This window comes from Hibiscus syriacus, unplaced genomic scaffold, assembly GCF_006381635.1.
Source record: "Hibiscus syriacus cultivar Baekdansim isolate YM2019G1 unplaced genomic scaffold, ASM638163v2 tig00111022_pilon, whole genome shotgun sequence".
NCBI lineage: Eukaryota > Viridiplantae > Streptophyta > Magnoliopsida > Malvales > Malvaceae > Hibiscus > Hibiscus syriacus.
The window spans coordinates 3,965,047-3,986,454 of NW_024062956.1; the positions used below are offsets into that span (position 1 = coordinate 3,965,047).

At 33.2% G+C, this 21,408-nt stretch overlaps 2 protein-coding genes across 2 annotated transcripts; one reads left to right on the forward strand and one right to left on the reverse strand.

Annotated features, from left to right (window-relative positions):
• Window positions 1-149: 149 nt before the first annotated feature.
• On the reverse strand, window positions 150-6,025 carry LOC120150470. Its single transcript, XM_039163160.1, has 9 exons — window positions 5,984-6,025; window positions 5,398-5,822; window positions 4,891-4,990; window positions 3,078-3,134; window positions 2,324-2,441; window positions 1,528-1,610; window positions 796-857; window positions 572-668; window positions 150-359 (listed from the first exon to the last, which is right to left on the reverse strand). The coding sequence occupies exons 2-9, from the start codon at window positions 5,664-5,666 to the stop codon at window positions 309-311; spliced, it is 837 nt and encodes a 278-aa protein (XP_039019091.1). The 5' UTR covers window positions 5,667-5,822; window positions 5,984-6,025; the 3' UTR covers window positions 150-308.
• Window positions 6,026-19,128: 13,103 nt separating this feature from the next.
• LOC120150611 (putative clathrin assembly protein At2g25430) lies at window positions 19,129-20,772 on the forward strand. Its single transcript, XM_039163259.1, has 2 exons — window positions 19,129-20,260; window positions 20,474-20,772. The coding sequence occupies exons 1-2, from the start codon at window positions 19,129-19,131 to the stop codon at window positions 20,770-20,772; spliced, it is 1,431 nt and encodes a 476-aa protein (XP_039019190.1).
• Window positions 20,773-21,408: the final 636 nt, after the last annotated feature.

Below are 21,408 nucleotides of genomic sequence, written 5' to 3' on the forward strand. Positions count from 1 at the left end.
ATGCAGAGGTTTCTGAAGTATTCATTATCTGAATTGGAATTAACTTGACAAGAAATGCCCATTCAGTGATAAGATCATAAGAAAAAGAAGAAAAGAGTGAGCCGTGGTTGGATTGATGATCAAATAGAATGGAACAGAGATTCGACTCACGATAAAGAGGTTCTAAAAATGGGATCTATACAAATTTTCCAAAATTGTTATATACAAGTTTTTGTCAACACAGGAAGAAAAAGATCCAACCATATTCATATGCATCTACACTAGAAGATTTGTGCCTTCCATTTCAATCTTGACAATTACGGAATTCTCTATCGACTCCTGCTTTGGATGGATCCGCTTGCTGTGCCGAATATCAAAAAATCATAATAACGCAAAGTATGCATCATAAATATATGCTCATTTGCAGGTCATCCACGAATTCCTAATTGTCGAGGATAAAATCTCGTTATTATTTTCTTTGTTGTTGTGTTTTAGTTTGCTTCTGTGTTAGGTCGTTGAGAGCCATACTTGTCTTTAATTTGCCATTATACAATTAACGAATTCTGATTCCCCAAAACTCACAGTAACTCACCTGAATTGCATCAGGCAAGATGCTATTCACTAAATCCTCATCAACAGATACAGGCAATGGCGACATCTGACTCATTAAACCGGGCATAGCTCTCATGCTGCAAAAAGCCACCGTAGAAATTAGTTACCCCAAAGTATAGGCAACACTAAACCCAATAAAGGAGCCAAAAAAGCTTGTCTAGGGCATTGATCACCAACTGATAATTAGAAAGAACATGCACGTACTCCTTTAGGATGGTGGTAATATTGTTTATTGCATAACAGAAGAGATCAACGTTATCCTGTAACTGTTCATAAAAGCTTTACTTAATAGACTAGCGGAGAAGACCATCAACAAGAATCATATATTATACAAGGCAATCACTAATAAGATTCACAAACACATTAAAAAGAACAATAATAGATTCACGCCATGACCTCATCCATAAAAAAACTGGATGCCCACTTAATAATGATAGGCAGTGTGCAATGCTAGAGGCAGAAGAACGTTTTTATTTGTTGTCAAATAGGGTATAAACAAATGAAAATGCACAAGCGTGCAATGGAAGCACAACTAGACATATATGTTGATTGTTGATTTGGTCTATAATCCTAATGATGAACCGAGGGTTGGCTGAAATCGAAATCACAGCCATCTTATTAAATCAGTTTGTAAATGAAGCTAAAGGTTTTGGACAATGATGACGGAACATAAATTTTTGCTTTTCAGAGTTTCAACAGTGGTATGAAATTTTGCCCACTCCCACTCTAATGGCATCAACATTCATCAAATAAAGGAATCATTATCACCTGATTTAACCTCTTGAACTTTATATAAAAAACTAATAACTTGCAGATCAATAAAAATGTGCATAAACAAAAAGACAAGGAGTTCATCTCAGCTAACACCTATTGTTTACCATATAATAGCATATTGACAAAAAAAAAATATTGAGAACTAGGGAATGATACACTCACCTTGTACGAGGAAAGATTGGATTTGATTTCACTAAAAACTTGGGCATTTTGTTTCAAAAGATGCAAAATTGTACCACTTATTCCTGAAAATAAGAAAGGGACTAAACTGCTATAAATTACAAAACACATGCAGGCATGGTTTCAGAAAGCTCAATTCAGAAAAACCATATTTCAATGATGCAATACGTCAAATCTATCGACAGCATGACTTGTGATAACTTCTCAATATCCTTTTTTGTAATTATCTGATATTTCAATACTATAAAGAGAGTATGCGTACAGAAAATTGATGTTACTGTCTAGAAATTTGTGTTTATTAAGGTTCCAAAGAAAGTTTAATACCCTACAAATAAAAAATGGCACGTTTTACCATCAAAGGAGAATCATGCAAGCTTAAAAGAACAAGTCTTACAACCTTTTATTATCCGATAATCATTAAAATTCAAATGCATTTACATTCCCTCTTTTTTTGTACCGAAGTTTGCCATACTCGACATTTGAACAGAAGTGTATATGTAATTTCAATTGTGAATCAACTCTTTTGCTTTATTATTAAATGCACAACATGTTTGGGCTGCTATTATTTTGCTAATGTTCACTCAGTTTCTCTTCAGCTTTGACTGATTCAAGCTGCTAAACATCATCTAGAAAGATAACCCAGAAGTTAGTCTTACATCAACTTGAAATAACTAAAAGAAAAGGAAACATAAATAAATGTTGATAGAAAGATATTAGTGCAAAGAAATTACAGATGAAAAAAAGTTGCTACTTCTCGATGGTAATATAAAATACAAACCTTCAGAAGGCATTCTTTCGATCTGGTCTAGATGGTGCATCATAAAAGGAAATGCAGCCATGTTTAGTGGCAGAGTCGTAGGCATATTCACCTGCAATGATGATCGCACCTGCTTATCCTGAAGAAGTATGATCTTTAGAATTGAGTTCCCCAATCACATTACACCCTAAGGGCATTAGTCAATTCAGGAAATTAAAACAGGATTTCACTTGGCAAATTGAGATACAGTGAATTTAATTATGTCAACTTTTTGGTCACAGTACTGTTTGTAACCTGACTTGAAAGAAAGAATGCAACTGGGAAAAGCTGTAATTTGTTCCAACAAAAAAAAAATATGAAAGCATCACAATCACAGGTGAGAAAAAATAATGCTGTGCTCCCCAATTAGTGAACAAGCTTGGATAGAGATTAATCTATGTATACAATAAGCTTAATGAATGATTTTTATGCTTGGCATAAATGAGTGGTTCGAACAAAGCAACCTTAACTCATTTAGACTCATTATCGCATAACTGAAAATGAGCTTGGAAATTAAAACATGTTTCCATGATCTATCTTATATTCAAGCCTTAAATTTCATGCTCCATTGTCCAGCATACAACTGTTTAGTCTTGCATAATAACATAACATTTTAAAAAGATTCCGTGTGCTGTTGAACATCAATAATTTGCCCTCAAGTAGCATGTCAACACGACTAGGGAAGTAATGGTAATCAGAATACGGACACTAATAATTCAGAAGTTCATCAGCATACCTTCCTATTGTTCACTTTTTTTCCAGCATTAAGTTCTTCCGGTCTCTTTCGCTTTCTCTGCCAATTTCCAAAAAACTGCTTTTACCCCTTAATAAAGATAAACCTACAGATAATTTTAGATATATAAATATATCTTCAAATAAATAAAAAGTATAAAAGAAAATTAAAGGATTGATCGAGTGTTATAGACCACATCTATTTTAGGAAAGCCACAAGTTAATTTTGGTTCTCTATTTAAGGCTTAGGTTGTGATTTTATTTCTTTCCTTAGGTTTCTTGATTATGTTTTTTATTTCAGTTGATTTGTTTTCCTTTTAAGAATATATTTCCTCTTATGTAACGAGACCAGTCTTTATTTAGTGGATCATATGAAATAATAAAACCTAATAATCTTTAAAAAAATTCTAACATGATCTTGGTCTCTCTTATATCGAGTACTGAGGTTTCAGTCTGTCGTTGGTGAGCTGAACTATGAATATGAAAACGCAGGACCGTAACATTTGGTATTCAGAGAAACAATCCTCGCTTAGACTCTCAATACAATGATGTTGACAGAGGAAGCTATTCAAGAAGCACTCTGGCGCATTGACAGCATGTTTGATTGATGGTGCACTGAATGGATAGATGAATTTTGTACAAAGAGAATAAATCTAGATAATAAGAATATGAAGACAAACTAGGTGTTTGATGAAATATCAACAAAAGAGGTAGACCCTTTATCTAAACAAAACCAACCCAAGGCAGCCCCTACCAATGTATTTTCTTTGTCCTATATATCAGGCCCTTCTAAACATGTCTAGACAAGAATCCAAACAATCACAACCAACTTCACTTCCTTGTCTTATTCATCAACCCTTCCCAAACTCATAACTGACAACTTATCATTTTCTTTATACCCGATCCAAAAAACCTTCGAAGAGATTTATTCAATGGTGCTACTGAATGAGAATATGTTTGTGGAGGAATATGATCCTTATTGATTCTGGCTATTAGTAATGGATGGGATCTTTTCTTGAGTTCATCCCAGCCACAAGCTTCTTAACAAGCTCTTTCTCCAGCAGGGGGTAATGTCATGCACCATGTCTGCTTTAGGAAAGGCCATTAGTTAATTTTGATTCTCTATTTAAGGCTTAGGCTGTGGTTTTATTTCTTTCCTGAGGCTTCTTAATTATGTTTTTATTTCAGTTGATTTATTTTCCTTTTAATAATATATTTTATCTTATGTAATGAGATTGGTCCTTATTCAACGGTACACATGAAATAATAAAACCTAAATCGGAATTTTTTTATAAAAAACCCCAAACAAAGATTTAGGTCTCTCTTTTAACGAGTCCAAGGTTTCAGTCTCCATTTGATGAGCTAAACTATGGATCCAAAAATTCAAGTTCGTAACATTGGCTATCAACTGCTCCAAGCAATGTCAATGGTAACCCTTGTTTCTTGACGACATAATCTATACCCAGCCAATCAAAACCGCAATGTAACTATTGGCAGCTAGCAGCATTTTCAAAATGGGAGGAAGCAACAAAAGAATAACTTCTTGTTATTTTTTAAAAAGGGGGAAAGAGCAATATATTAATTATAAACTCTCACTTAATAATAATAAACCACTTTGGCCTAATTAGGATTCGATCAAAACAAAATAAAGGTATTTGGGTTATGCAGATACATTTAGCATATCAGAACTAATAATTTTTTAACACCAACTTTTCATACACGAGCAAAGAGTGAGGCATAGACCATGTTATACAAGACATTAAAAATCAGTAAAAATGATTGTAGAAATTCATCATTAAAAAAAGCATGTAGCTTACTTGCATCCACCAGCACCTCAATGCAACATCACGTACGGCTTTATCAGGCAAGATAGCCGCAATCTTTACGTACTTCATAAAATTTGGTTCCTCTTTATATCTATATACATATACATTAAAATGAAAAAATCAACAAGTATTTATTAATAATACCATATCCAGCACCCAGGTCCAACAAGTATCTGGACCTACAAATATGTAGAAAACTATGAAAAAAAATTGAAATACCCATGTCAAACAAATACCCATATCTGACAATTACACCCAATTCATAGCAATATAGCTAATATGTACCTTCTTAAAAACAGTTCTATAGAAAAAGCATGAGCAAAAACACACAGCAATCCAAGAAACATAATTAGATAATCTATTACTTAAATATGAAGAATTCCGCCATATTACTTGTACTCGCAGTGCAAACTATAAGACATTCATACACAGTGAGAAACCGGATACATCACCAAAAAGGCTTTGAATAAGAAGCAGGACGAATTAATTATAACATACTTTTCAAGGCCGTCTTCCAATATATGCTGCTCGTCAGCAGACCATTCAATAGCCAACCCTGTACCATGCTTGAACTCTGCAACCGAATCCAGGGAAGAGCCAGAAGGGTTGCCAGGTAGGATCAAAGTAGGGGAGGTGGTACTGGAATTCCCCGGCAAGATAGTTGACGGCGGTACAAGGTAACCACTGAGCGGAATCATCTCGGACCCATTCATAATAGAACCTAAACAATTTCCATGGTGAAACCCCGTGAGCGACTCTGTCGTCATGTTTTTTTCTTTCAGGCTATCTCACCCAGAATCCACTTTCCGTAAAACCCAAAATCAAATGTGAAATAAAAACTAAACTAATTTACTTCGTCCTCGTCATCTTTTCCAGAGACAAATTCCTTCAAAAGCGTATCGAATTTTGTTGTTATCAAAACCCTACAATTGCATACAATGAAAAATAACATAAAGAAAATATAATTCCAAATCGAATAACAATCTCGAAAATTCAAATCCAAAACTGAAACCATCAAAATGAACTGAATAAAGAATCTTGAGCAGAACAACGAAACGAAGAATAAAAGGAGAGGGGAATTTACCTTACCGAGATCAACTTCCCGACGAAGCCTTAAGTGGTTTACTGGTTTTGCCTTTTTTCTCCCGCACTACTACACCACTGCTCTGCTACTACTATTTTTTACCTTTTTCTCAAGGCCTAACAGACTCATTCTTGATCGGGCTGGGTCAAGTCAAGAATCCAATGCTAAAAAGTTTTCAATCTCGGACCCGAGCTTGGCCTGTCGAAATGGTCTGTTTTACTGTCCAAAACATTAAAGATTTAACATTTTTTTTTATCTTTTTTATGTAAATTACACACATAATTATTAAAATTTTAGAATATTTATATTTTAAATATTAAAATCGAGGAAATTTCATTAGCCACTATCAATAAAAAAATAATTTCTTAATCGTTAAATTAATAATGACAATTGGTATGGTACACCGACTAAATCAACATCTCCACATATCATTTTCTAATATAAAAGTTTTATCCAATTTATATATGAACATCTTGAATAATGGACTTCATTATACACACTTGCTTGGATATCAATCTAATAAAGTTCAAACGTCGGATGACAAACTTAAGGCTGTATAAATTGTGTTTTATGAATAGTGATGAATGGTTATATTGGATAATTATGGATGAAAGCTTGACTCGTAATCAGGGTAATGTTAGAGTAACACATTCTTTGACACTTGAAAAGAGTAAAATTTTTCCAGTAAAAAGTTGTAACACCCCCAACCAGTATATCCGACACGGTTCCGAGTCTGTAACACCCACAACCCGTACTCGACCTGGATACGAGTCTGAGGTGTCACATTGACTTCTCAAAACATTTACTTTTACAAAATACCCAAGCTTCAGTTTGATATTTCTAATAAAACCATTTACTTTCTATGATATAAAACAAATGGTTTTACAAAGCTGATCAGAGCGTATCTAATACAAATCTTTTAACTACATGCCAATTAGATTCTATATAACAAAATACATGTTATTCATTTATGTTCTGATCTGACCTTCAGTAAGGAGAAACTAACATGTCTTGCTCCTCTTAGCTTCTCTTCCTGCTTTCTTGAACCTACGTGTGAAACACCCACATGCTAAGTCATAGACTTAGTGAGATATATAAATCCATATGTAAATTATCAAATGGATGTACATATCATGTAATACAACGTCATATTTGTATACATACTTTTTCATGTAACAATTACATACACACATGCATGTCATCATTTATATTTCCTCATACTCTTATATGATTATCCTTTCTATCTCTTATCTCTTATTCATATGATCTCTTATTTTCATATTCTATATCTTATAACATGTTCTTACATCATCATATGAGTCATTGATATTCATTCATATATATATATATTTTAACATATATTCATGTACATCACATAACAAATGCCATAACCCATAACACACATTCTTTCCTGTAACACATACACACATTCACATATATCCTCATATAAAACATGTAACACATTTCTCATTACAACTCACATTTTATTGTTATCCTTTTTGGTTTGCCCATGCACACTACTGAGAACTTAAGGTATGTGAGTACATAGAGGTTGTCCCGAATGACCGCATAGACCCTCGACTATTAGCATGTCAACTATACATATAGCTCTCATAACACATGACATGGGCATTATCTTTTACCTCATTACACATTCACATATTCATATCACATAGTTCTTTCACATAGCTCTATATCACATTTCATATGATCACATAGTCACGTAGTTTACTTTCACGTAGCATTTTTCCATGAAATTCACGTTATTCATCCTTTTCACACATGGTCACATCATATATACGTTTTTTCTCATATGCATATAACATATTATTTCTTATCTTTTAACTTATATTACATATGCATGTAATCTTATGTCTTATTATTTTCATATATATATTATCATATATCTCATGATCACATGACCTATTATCATAAATACATGCATTTACATAGTTCACACATAAAAATGCATTCAACAATTAAACATATGCATTTACTCATATATCATACATCTAACACCATATCACTACATGTTTATGCTTTAGTACGTATATAATATAATATAATATTGGAATTGGACTCATCGCAAGTCTTAATTCCTTAACATAATGTACACTTACTATCATGTACTCACCTTATCACCAATAACACTACCAAGCTCTTTCTCTTTCTTGCGCATCTTACTCTGACGACCTATCCGAACTTTGCTTTCGATCGAATCTTAACTTGATAATCGTTCTGGAACTTGTTCGTGCTCGATATCTATATAATCGTACATTGATACATATCATTATCCAATTGATATATTCTAATCTATCATTTCTTAGACCAAAAGAAATGTCTATTTCAATTTCCCCTTGAAGTGCATCGATACATTCTACAGTGCATCGATGCATTCTTTAACATGGGCATCGATGCACTACCCATGCATCGATACACCAATCACCTTCGATGTTTTCATTTTAAGGGGGTGCATCAATGCACTCCTTATGCATCGATACACATTGAATGTGCATCGATACGCCTTGCCCAGAATTTGCATTTTAAGCCCGAAAACCATAAACTTTTCACTCAATTTTTCTATTTTAAGCCCCTATCATGTCATTAAAATCAATTACCATTACTTAAACCAACTTATATCCATATAAACCATCTTTATCTTTTCATATCTCATCATGATTTTTAAAATTTAAGAATCTTGCTAAACTTTCAACTTTGTTATTAATCCTTTCTAACTTCATATATCTCATATTCTTAGTGATGACAAGTCAAATTCCTTCTCAAATTTCACTTATTAACTCTTTCCCATAAATTCATCTAAAAACTCATTTTCTTTAATCTCTCTTATATCTTTCATCATGTTGTTTTATAACAAATTAAGCTTTCCTTAAGCGTAATTATCATCTAATGATCATAATCCAACCTTAAAATCAATAATTAATCAACAAACAAAGAAACTCACCTTTGAGTCAAGCCTTCACGTATGAAGAAGGAAGAAGAGAAAAGAACTCTGGAACCTTTTCTCTCTTCCCACGTGATTTCCTAATCTTATAAGGAAAATAAAAAAAAATCTTCCTTGTCAAATGACCCTTTTGCCCTTCAATTCATCTAATAATTACTAACAACTTTTATGATTTATTTCCAAATAAATCATTGAACTAATCCATTGTTCTACTCTAGTCACCAAATTCTGAAACTTTATAATTTAATCACTAACCCGGTATTGAGGATGTTACAAATCTCCCATCCTTTAAAGAAAATTCGTCCTCGAATTTTCACTGAACATATCATTAAGAACATATCTTCTAATGTTCTCATGCTACTTCCTTTACTTAATCTTTCCTCCCTTTATTTCTTTAATTGTCTATATCCTTTATATATTTATCTACTATCACTTATCATATACACAGTAACCCATAACCTCAATCCATTTATGTCTTTTATCTCATTCGATTCTGCATTTTCCTTTGACCTTTCTAAAATCCATATAATGTCACTCATTACATAGATAATAACATCCATTTTCATCACTCAACATCATAAATCCATCTCTAAATACCTTATAATAATAACCAAATTCGTTTTTCATCATCATTTAACCAAGAACACGACCTTAAATCTTCTTTAAATACGATTCAACATACATTTTAAAGAATCTTCACATAACCTTGCACACTTTTCTTACTTCTATATCAAAATTATCATCTACACTTCCATATAACCTTTATCGTATCTGATCCTTTAATTCAATCCCTTTTATTTATTTATTCCATTATTCCTTTATTTATTCCTTATACACAAATCATATCTTTCCTTTCTTGTTCACATACTCTTGTCTTATCATCTATACTCATCTTTATGTACCAATCTTCATTGCATCCTCATAACTTTGATAACTCATTTCTTATACAGAACTTCATTCTTTATCATTTCTTATACTTGTATTTTCCTTCCTTAAGGTTTCATGCAAATACTTATCTCTGTTTCTACATCATAGCTATATGATCAGAATACACAACTATATTCAGATTCACATCATAATTGATTGACTCAACTTTATCTTTTCCTCCAATCTTATAACTCTATCACTTTTACTCTGATATCTAGTCAATAACATCTGCTCAATCTAGGGCACAAGCCCTAGTCAACCTGTAGCATCCTCAATATCGGGTTAGTGACCAAATTGAAATATTTCAGAATTTGTTGGTCAAAGTAAAATAGTTGAATAGTTCAATGATTTATTTGGGAATATTTCCAGAAAGTTGTTAGTAATTATTAAAGGAATTAAAGGGCAAAATGGTCATTTGTCATAAAAGATTTTTTTATCTCTTTAAGAAGAAATAAACACGTTGGGGGGAGAGTATCTGGAAAACTCTTATTCTTCTTGCTTTCTTCTTCTCCAACGTGCTGAACAAAGGTGAGTTTCTATTTAGTTGATTATTTGTTGATTTTATGGTTGGGTTTTGATCATTAGGTGATAACTAAGCTTAAGGAAAGCTTAAGTTATCTTAAAATCAAAAGATGAAGAAGTTACAAAAGATTAAAGATAAGGAGTTTTTGAATGAAATCTTGAAATAAAGTTGATAAGTTAAATTTGAAGATAAATTTGACTTGTCATCAATCTAATTAACATGTATAAAGTGTTAGAATTGGATTTGTAACATGTTAAAATTTGGGTGTAATTCTTGAATTATATATGGATAATAGGATTTTGATGTTAAAGAGGTGATTAATGAATAGAAATGAGTTTGAATATGAGTATGTAAGTTAAGAATAAGAAAGCGGATGATATATGAAGTTATTAAGTTGAAAAGAGTGGATTTTCGGGTATAAAAATGAATTATGGGCTATGTGCATCAATGCACATTCAATGTGTACCGATGCATCAAGGGTAAATTTCCAGAAATTGTTCAGTGTGTATCGATGCACCCCTTAAAATGGAAACATCGAATGCAATTGGTGCATCGATGCATAAGGAGTGCATCGATGCATCCCCTTAAAATGAAAACATCGAAGGTAATTTGTGTATCGATGCATGGATAGTGCATCAATGCACATGTTAAAGAATGAATCGATGCACTGTAGAATGCATTGATGCACTTCAAGGGGAAATTGAAATAAACATTTCTTTTGGTCTAAGAAATGATAGATTAGAATATATCAATTGGATATTGATATGTGTCAATGTATGATTATATAAATATCAAGCACGAACAAGTTCCGAAACGATTATCAAGTCAAGATTCGATCGAAAGAAAGGAAATCATAAAAGTGGATTGGAACTTAGTGAGGCTCAGGTGAGTGCATATTAGATCGTATATGATATAAAATGGAAATAAGACTTGCGACAAGTCTATTTCCTATAGTGTTATGTATAAATTTATGAACATGAACATGTGTTTGTTGTGAATTATATGTTGTTATAGGTATGATATGACTTGTATGAATATATGTTTATATAATGAATAAAATGCATATATGATATATGAATATAAGAGATTAAGTGAATGAATATAGATGATATGAATAATTATATAAGAATAATATATGATATATATGTTTATGAGAAACCATGCAAGTGATATGAACTATGTGATATGAATATGTGAAATATGATACAAAGTGATGTGATTATATGGTCACAAGAGATAAGAGATAGGTGAAAGTGAACTATGTAATTATATGAATCTGTGACATGATATATTGTTAATGCCCATGTTATGTGTAAAGAGAGCTAGAGGTATAGTTGGCATGCTAAGAGTTGAGGGTCTACGTGGTCCTTCGGGACATATATGTATCTTTTGGAATATTTACAGGGTCTTTTGAGACAGATTTGATCAACTGGAATATGTATATGGTTCTTAAGGAGTGGTCATTCGGGACAAATACAGTACATAGGTCATTCGGGACAAATCTCATAGCCCCTAGTGGGACCCCATACGAGCTGTGGTGACAGCATAATGCACAACCTCCATAGACTCACATATCTACAGTTCTCAGAAATGTACATGGGCTAGACAAAGATATAACAATAAATATATTACATGTGAAGAATATGCTTTTGTGATATATGTTGATATGTGTATTGCACGAGTCATATGATGATATGTGTATTGTTTGGTTACACGAAGCATATGTTGGTTAAAAAGGTTAGGTTCAAGAGGATATGATCAACACATATAAATGATAATAATATGGATAGTGAAATAAGATTAATGAAGTAAATGATGAGTGTGTGTTTCTGTGTATATTTGATTATACATAATGTTATATTGTTTTGTGTGATAGCATAGTATGATATGTTCAAGCATGGTTAGGAAGTTAGAGTTTCTCTTATAAGTTTAATGCCTCACTAAGTCATAGACTTAGCGTGTGAGCGTTTCACGCGTAGGTTCTGGAAAGCAAAGTGAGAAGCTAAGAGGAGCAAGACAGGTCAACATTTTCCTTACAAAGTTTCCGATCAGAAAATAGATGATTTAAATATGTTTGGTTAATCTGAATTGAGTTGAATATGCTCTGATCGATTTTGGTTATTTTGGTCAATTTATGTAAATAAACAGTTTTTATTTTAATGAAAGTTTTAAATTTTCTTTGAATTTTGTCAAGAGTCAAAGTTTGAAAAGTCAATGTGACACCTCAGACTCGTATTCGGGTCAGATACGAGTTGAGGGTGTTACACAACCAATCATATACATCCTTTCCAATCGAAATTATCTCAAAATTCATTTATTTAACTTGTCAATTTCACCTCTATTCTCATACATCCTGTAATTTCCGTTACTCAAACTCAACATTCTGACTTCCTTTATCTTATAATCTGATCATCGATATACTCATTCTTAAACTCTTCTTATCAATCCTCAGCTTTACTCAAATATACAAATCTTTACTTCTTTTTCCTTTACTATACCACATTACCATGATCCAAATATACCATTATATCCAGATCTATTTCATATTTGGTTATCATATCCTGACAATATCTTACAATCTTATACTTCCAGTACATTCCCATCATATATTCTTGTTAGCCAACGCTAACTTTTTTCTTCTAAAATGCAATCTCTTATTATATCCACAGTTTTGCTTATGTACAACACTATTCTTTCTTTCAACTCATAAACTCTGGCTTTCTATATCTTATACTCTTGTCACTGATGCACTTATTCTTGATCTCTTCTACCAATTCTCACTACATCATTTGATCTTTTTAACATTCTTATGGTGACACTTGTTCACCATATTCTATCTTATCCACATACTAACAAAACTAATCAATATTGCTTTTCTGATTCAAAACAATGAAGATCTTCTATCACTATTCTAATATGATTTCAACTTTTTAAAATCAACCTTTAATCTTATAAGACACTTTCTGAGGTTTTCGCTCTTCATCCAGCCTGACCAGGGCAGGTGAATTGCTATTACCATCAGATTTGTCAGCTATCGATTTATTTTACTTTGATAATTTCTATAATCAATTCCTATTATATCATACAAATCTCATTCTATTAGCAAGACAACATACTCCTTACACTGTCAGATCAAAAAATTTTACTTTTAGTTGGCATGTACACATTTTTAAACCTCATTTGACTTCGGTTTAATCCTAGAATCGGCTAAAACTTAGCTCTGATACCATTAAAAGTAACACCCCCAACCCGTACCTGACCCGGATACAAGTCTGAGGTGCCACATTGACTTATCAAAACATTTACTTTTACAAAATACCCAAGATTCAGTTTGATATTTCTAATAAAACCATTAACTTTCTATGATATAAAACATATGGTTTTACAAAACTGATCAGAGCGTATCTAATACAAATCTTTTAACTACATGCCAAGTAGATTCTATATAACAAAATACATGTTATTCATTTATGTTCTGATCTGACCTTCAGTAAGGATAAACTAACATGTCTTGCTCCTCTTAGCTTCTCTTCCTGCTTTCCTGAACCTACGTGTGAAACACTCACACACTAAGTCATAGACTTAGTGAGACATATAAATCCATATGTAAATTATCAAATACATGTACATATCATGTAATACAACGTTATACTTGTATAAATACTTTTTCATGTAACAATTACATACACACATGCATATCATCATTTATATTTCCTCATACTCTTATATGAGTATCGTTTCTATCTCTTATCTCTTGTTCATATGATCTCTTATTTTTCATATTTTATATCTTATAACATGTTCTTACATCATTATCTGAGTCATTGATATTCATTCATATATATATTAACATATATTCATGTACATCACATAACAAATGCCATAACCCATAACACACATTCTTTCCTGTAACACATACACACATTCACATATACCCTCATATAAAACATGTAACACATTTCTCATTACAACTTACATTTTATTGTTATCCTTTTTGGTTAGCCCATGCACACTACTGAGAACTTAAGGTATGTGAGTACATAGAGGTTGTGCACAATGTTGTCACCACAGCTCGTATAAATCTCACTAGGGGCGCATAGAATTTGTCCCAAAGGATCACGTAGATGTCCCGAATGACCACATATAACACATATGTCCCGAAGAACCGTGTAGACCCTCGACTCTTGGCATGCCAACTATACCTATAGCTCTCATAACACATGACATGGGCATTATCTTTTACCTCATTACACATTCACATATTCATATCACATAGTTCTTTCACATAGCTCTTTATCACATTTTATATGATCACATAGTCACGTAGTTTACTTTCACGTAGCATTTTTCCATGAAATTCACGTTATTCATCATTTTTGCACATGGTCACATCACATATACTTTTTTCTCATATGCATATAACATATTATTTCTTATCTTTTAACTTATATTATATATGCATGTAATCTTATGTCTTATTATTTTCATATATATTTTATCATCTATCTCATGATCACATGACCTATTATCATAAATACATGCATTTACATAGTTCAGATCGAATCTTAACTTGATAATCATTTCGGAATTTGTTCGTGCTCGATATCTATATAATCGTACATTGATATATATCAGTATCCAATTGATATATTCTAATCTATCATTTCTTAGACCAAAAGAAATGTCTATTTCAATTTCCCCTTGAAGTGCATCAATACATTCTACAGTGCATCGATGCATTCTTTAACATGTGCATCGATGCTCTACCTATGCATCAATACACCAATCACCTTCGATGTTTTCATTTTAAGGGGATGCATCGATGCACTTCTTATACATCGATGCACTAATTGCATTCGATGTTTCTTCTTTAAAGAGTGCATCGATACACATTGAATGTGCATCGATACACCTTGCCCATAATTTGCATTTTAAGCCCGAAAACCATCAACTTTTCACTCAATTCTTCTATTTTTAAGCCCCTATCATGTCATTAAACTCAATTACCATTACTTAAACCAACTTATATCCATATAAACCATCTTTATCTTTCATATCTCATCATGATTCTTAAAATTTAATAATCTTGCTAAACATTCAACTTTGTTATTAATTCTTTCTAACTTCATATATCTCTTATTCTTAGTGATGACAAGTCCAATTCCTTCTCAAATTTCACTTATTAACTCTTTCCCATAAATTCATCTAAAAACTCATTTTCTTTAATCTCTCTTATATCTTTCATTTTTGTTGTTTTAGAACAAATTAAGTTTTCCTTAAGCTTAATTATCATCTAATGATCATAACTCAACCTTAAAATCAATAATTAATCGACAAACAAAGAAACTCACCTTTGAGTCAAGCCTTCACGTATGAAGAAAGAAGAAGAGAAGAGAACTCTGGAACCTTTTTTCTCTTCCCACGTGATTTCCTTATCTTATAAGGAAAATAAAAAAATATTCCTTGTCAAATGACCATTTTGCCCTTCAATTCATCTAATAATTACTAACAACTTTTATTATTTATTTCCAAATAAATCATTGAACTAATCCATTGTTCTACTCTAGTCACCAAATTCTGAAACTTTACAATTTGATCACTAACCCAGTATTGAGGATGTTACAGAGTCTGAGGTGTCACATTGACTTTTCAAACATTTTTCTTTACAATAATTACTAAAATTCAAATTCATAATTCCAGAAAATGATTTCTTTGCATTAATTAAAATCAATTGATTTTACAAAACATATCAGAGCGTATTCAACTCAATTCTATTAGTATATGCCAACTATATTCAATAGAACAAAATACATAATCATATCCACTTCTTTTCTTATCTGAACTTCGTAAAGGAGATGTTGACCTTTCTTTCTCCTCTTAGATTCTCTTCTCGCTTTTCGGAACCTACGTGTGAAACACTCACACGCTAAGTTGATGACTTAGTGAGGCATATAAAAAATCCATTGTAAACTCTAACTTCTAACAATGCATGAATAACTAATGCTATCATATCATATGAAAGCGTATATTCTTTCTTATAACATATACACATATGCACATTTATCACCATCTACGTTTTTATTACTTTTGTATAGGTTATCATTAATCCCTTTTATCTTATCATCTTATCTTTAACACTCATACACATCATATCATATCATATCATATCATATCACCCAATAAACACATAACATCACATAGAATTTACTCAATTTGTATCTTTTAGATAGCCCATGTACACATGTGAAAACTTAATGTATGTAAGTACATAGAGGTTGTGCACTATGCTGTCACCACAACTCTTATAATTCCCACTAAGTGGCATATGAAATCTATGTCCCGAAGGACCTATCCATATGTTCCGAAGAACATAGGTACCTGTCCATATGTTCCGAAGAACATAGGTAACCCTCGACTCCTAGCATGCCAACTATACTTATAGCTCTCATATTATATAACATGGACACTATATTCATATCAATTCTCTTATGATCACATGTTTTCTCTCTTCTATCACATATCACATATGTGTGTATCATTCAATTTCATATCATGTAACAGGTGTTACTAGTATATTCACATGAATCCACTAACATATATCAAATCACACAATCATGTATATCTCATGCATATGTCTACAATGATCATTACATATGCATGTTCATAATTATAAGATTATGAAATCTAATATAAGAAATAGACTTATCACAAGTCTTATTTCCATCGAACTAAACATATAGTATGCACTCACCTGGTCTCACTAGTCAATACCGTTCTCTTATCTTTTCCCTTCGATGTCTAATACTTGTCGAATGGTCTAGACCTTACTCTCGATTGATATCTACACAATCATACATATAATATACATATCAACCTTCCAATTATCATAATTCAATCCATAATAATTCAAGTTAATTGAAATGCTAAATATAATTTCCTCTTTGAGTAGTATCGGTACCCCCAAGCATGATACTAATACTTCCCTAGCTAGGGTATCGATACCAAGCCTGGGTATCGATAACCAAATTACATTCGATATTTCCTGGTAATGATACCTCCTTTATGGTATCGGTACCTATGGTAGCGATACTACCTTCCCAGGTATCGATACCCTTTGAATGCCTTTGATAATTCTATACTTGAAGTATCGGTACCTGATGAAGCAATACCGATACTCTATGCCCATATTTCACTTTTTAAGCCCGAAAATTCACTCATTTCAGCTCAAACACTTTATGTTTCATCCCCTTTCATATTCTTAACTCACCTCCACATGCTTAAACCCATTAGTACTAATTTATCATATCCTTAACCTCAAAATCCTATCATCCATATGTAAATCAAGAATTACACCAAATTTTCTATATGTTCTAATTTCAATTCTAGCACTTCATATCTCTTAATTCAACTATTGACAAGTCAAATTTAGCTTTCAATTCTACTTATCAACTCTTTTCCAAGATTTCATTTAAAAACACTTTCTCTTTAATCTCTCATAACTTGTTCATCTTTGAGTTTTAAACCATTTAAAACTTCCCTTAAGCTTTCTTATCACTCTAAGAATCAAAATCAACTTAAAAATGAAAGGAAATCTTAACTTGAGACCAACTTACCTTATTCATGGTGCCACGGAAAGAAGAAAAAGAAAACTCCACCCATTTCTAGACTTTTCTTTCCTTTTTCCTCCTAATCCCCACGTGTTATATAGCCCACAAAAGAAAGATATAAATCTTTCTTATCAAATGACTATTTTACCCTTTTATCTTTCAATCTTTAGTAATCAATTATCCTCACATAATTTTTCAATTAAGTCCTTGAACTTTTAATCTTTTCTGAAATTGAATATAAAGTTTCCAAAATTTACATTTTAGTCATTAACCCTGTATTTGGGATGTTACAAAAGCCGTTAGTTTTATTAAAAATACAAATTATTTAAATTATAGTAGAAAGGCATTAGTTTTATTAAAAATAAAAATTATTTAAATTATGATGAAAATTTACAATTATAATCGTAAACTAAACACATGATAAAAACATTTTATTATAATCATTAACATAAAAAAACTAGTCACTTGAGATCATAAAAGGATTACACATAGAAAATGTTAGAAACCTAGCAAAATAAATTCGAACAAAAGGTATATATGAATATATATGATTGCATCGAACTACAAAAATGAATAAAAATAAATTGCAAATCAAAGTCGAACGACATGAAAAAATTATTAACGACTGGAAACTACGCATATAAATCCAATTCAAGGATATAAACAATTGATGACTAAACATATTACATTCTTAAAACCTCGGATATTATGATTAAGTGATGAGTTGAACAATCAGCACACCACGTCTCATTAGTAGGATCCAAGCACACATTAAACAAAAAACCCCCATACCCTATAGCATTCCTTTTTTTTTTTCTTAGGGTTTTCAGTCATTACATGCCATCTCAACATTTTACTAACCTCATCATTAAAATACATGAAATAAACACAGGGATGTTTCTTTTTCCCTACTTGTTGATAACGAAATTGTTAGAAACGAAACACTTTTTTCTTGTAATTGTAGCCTACCTTCGATCATTCCAAGAAGCGTAAATCTCGAGACCCTTTTCCTATATAATAAATAACCCTAAATAACCAATCCCCCCTCTTCTCCCGGCCGGCATCATTGTCATGCACATAGACCCCAAAACACAAAAATAAAACTTTTGGGGTTTCCTTGAAAGCCATGAACAGGCGATTCCAACAAGCTTTCAACGCTTTAAAGGAGCATACATGCGTCAACTATGCTAAATTAGCCACCATCGGTGGCCTCGGCAACGTTGATCTCATCCTCGTAAAGGCAACGGCTCCCACTGACTTGCCTTTGGCCGATAAATACGTCCATCAGCTTCAGAAGATATTCGCCGTTTCCCCTCCTTGTTGTCGAGCTTTCTCGCACAGCTTCGCTCGTCGTTTTGGGAAGACACGAAGCTGGCGAGTCGCGTTGAAATGCTTACTCCTCCTTCACCGGTTGCTTCGTTCGTTGCCCGAAGACAGCCCTTTTCGAACCGAACTCTTGATTAACCGATCCAACGGCTCCATCTCCTTGTACCCTTGTCGTTTCCAGGATGTTTCGTCGTCGAATCCCGGGAGTTTCACCATGTTTATCCGATCGTACGCTCATTTGCTAGACGAAGTCTCCAACGAAGATAATCATCACTCCGGAATGTCGGATGACAAAACGGAAGAAATCGGAACGGTTCTGGAGGTGTTGCGACGGATACAAAGCCTGATCGATCGAGTCATCGATTGCCGACCGACTGGTATCGCAGCCCGAAGCTTCTTGATTCAGACAGCGATGAAATACATCATTCGGGACAGCTTCGTATGTTACACCGTGTTCCGAAAGGACATCGTTCTGGTGTTGGAAAACCTGTTCCAGATGCCGTACCGGAGATGCATATCGGCTTTCGGGATATACAAGAAAGCAGCCTTGCAAGGGAATCAGTTGTGGGAGTTTTATCAATGGTGTAAGCTCATGGGAGTCTGTGGATCCTACGAATATCCATTCGTGGATCGGATCCCATTGATTCAAATTCATGCTCTTGAAACTTTCATCAAAGGAATGTGGGAACTAACAGATGAAGATGATCATCAATCCTCCTCGTCAACGCCTGAGAAGGTTACTGAAGATGATCAAGAAGAAAGGGAGCCATTGATTCTGCTTGATGATCATGCACATGATGAAACTGATAACTGGGAAGATATATTGGAAGCCTCAATTGTTGGATTCAACGACCATAACCATGGAACTAATGGGAAAGAAGAATGGAAGATTGAAGCTTATAATCCTTTTGAGTCTGCAAAATATGTTTTCAGTGACCCTAAATACCCATGGGGACTTTGATTTCAACATTGCACTTGGATACAATTTTCTTCATTGAGTTTATCAATCCATTTCATAACTTTTAAATTATTATAATAACAACATTCAAATAATTGTAATAACGATATTCTAACCAAATAAGTTGGCAAATTTGCTTGGATAATGTGATGAAAAAATGAGTTCTTTTTTTTAAGTGGTAGTGCAGATTTTATATGTTCAAAAGAGGTGGTTGCCATCCCACCTGGTACGACCACTTGGCCGGCTCCTCCTCCAAGACATTATCCACCTCATCTACCTGTTGCCGGCACCGGAGTTTTCCTACCTCCACCGGGCTTCGATAATTCATCACCTCAACTATTGCCAACTACTGGAACTGAACTCAACATTCCCTTTGACGCAACTTCCCCACCCGAAAAAGAGAATGACCCTCAGAAACCCGATCTTAACACAACTGCTCCTGGACAAGCTTGGATGGAAAATAGAGAAACCAAGACAGCACAGTAGTTTAGATTGAACCAGCAGCGGATGAGCTATGATGAAAACCAACAATAGTATCAAGCAAACCTGTTAGTGCAGTTGAGAGAGAGGCTGCGAACTGCGATGAGTCGAAATCCAAAGCAACTGTAAAGAGCAGTGAGACATACGAACATTGCGATACATAATACATGATCATAATGATATGATATATCATTTAGTGCAGAAGCTGCCATGTTCAATTATTGAAGCTACTCAAAGCATGTTTACTCTGACATTCGACTGATTCTCATTGTCGAACAAGTTATATAATATGTATCCAATACTCTCATCCGAATCGAAATAATATAAACTTCGCTGTCCCTCACCCATAGGTGAAAGGTGAAAACAACATCTCTCTGCTATGTTCCGTCGAGCTGTTCATCAGTGCTAAACTGGCACATCGAGCTTTGTCCCCACATGCCAAATCCTTTTTCATGGATGGCTGTCAGAATCACAGGATATATCATTATATCATGAAACCAGATGAAATTCGGGAAGTGGATTTTATTAGAAAAATGGTCCCCTCTACTGTATGCTGAGAATGGAGGAAAACAACCCCTTTTTGCCTTTGAATTCGTTCTCTTTGTTTCGTTGTTTATGTTTCGGATTCTGTTGGACCATGTT

Coding starts and splice junctions, on each gene's coding strand:
- LOC120150611 (XM_039163259.1), top strand. CDS start 19,129: ATGAACAGGCGATTCCAACAAGCTTTCAACGCTTTAAAGGAGCATACA. Junction 20,261..20,473: donor GTCTGCAAAATATGTTTTCA/GTGACCCTAAAT, acceptor GTGGTAGTGCAG/ATTTTATATGTTCAAAAGAG.
- LOC120150470 (XM_039163160.1), bottom strand. CDS start 5,666: ATGACGACAGAGTCGCTCACGGGGTTTCACCATGGAAATTGTTTAGGT. Junction 4,991..5,397: donor TTGGAAGACGGCCTTGAAAA/GTATGTTATAAT, acceptor ATATGTATATAG/ATATAAAGAGGAACCAAATT. Junction 1,611..2,323: donor CGAAAGAATGCCTTCTGAAG/GTTTGTATTTTA, acceptor TCTTATTTTCAG/GAATAAGTGGTACAATTTTG.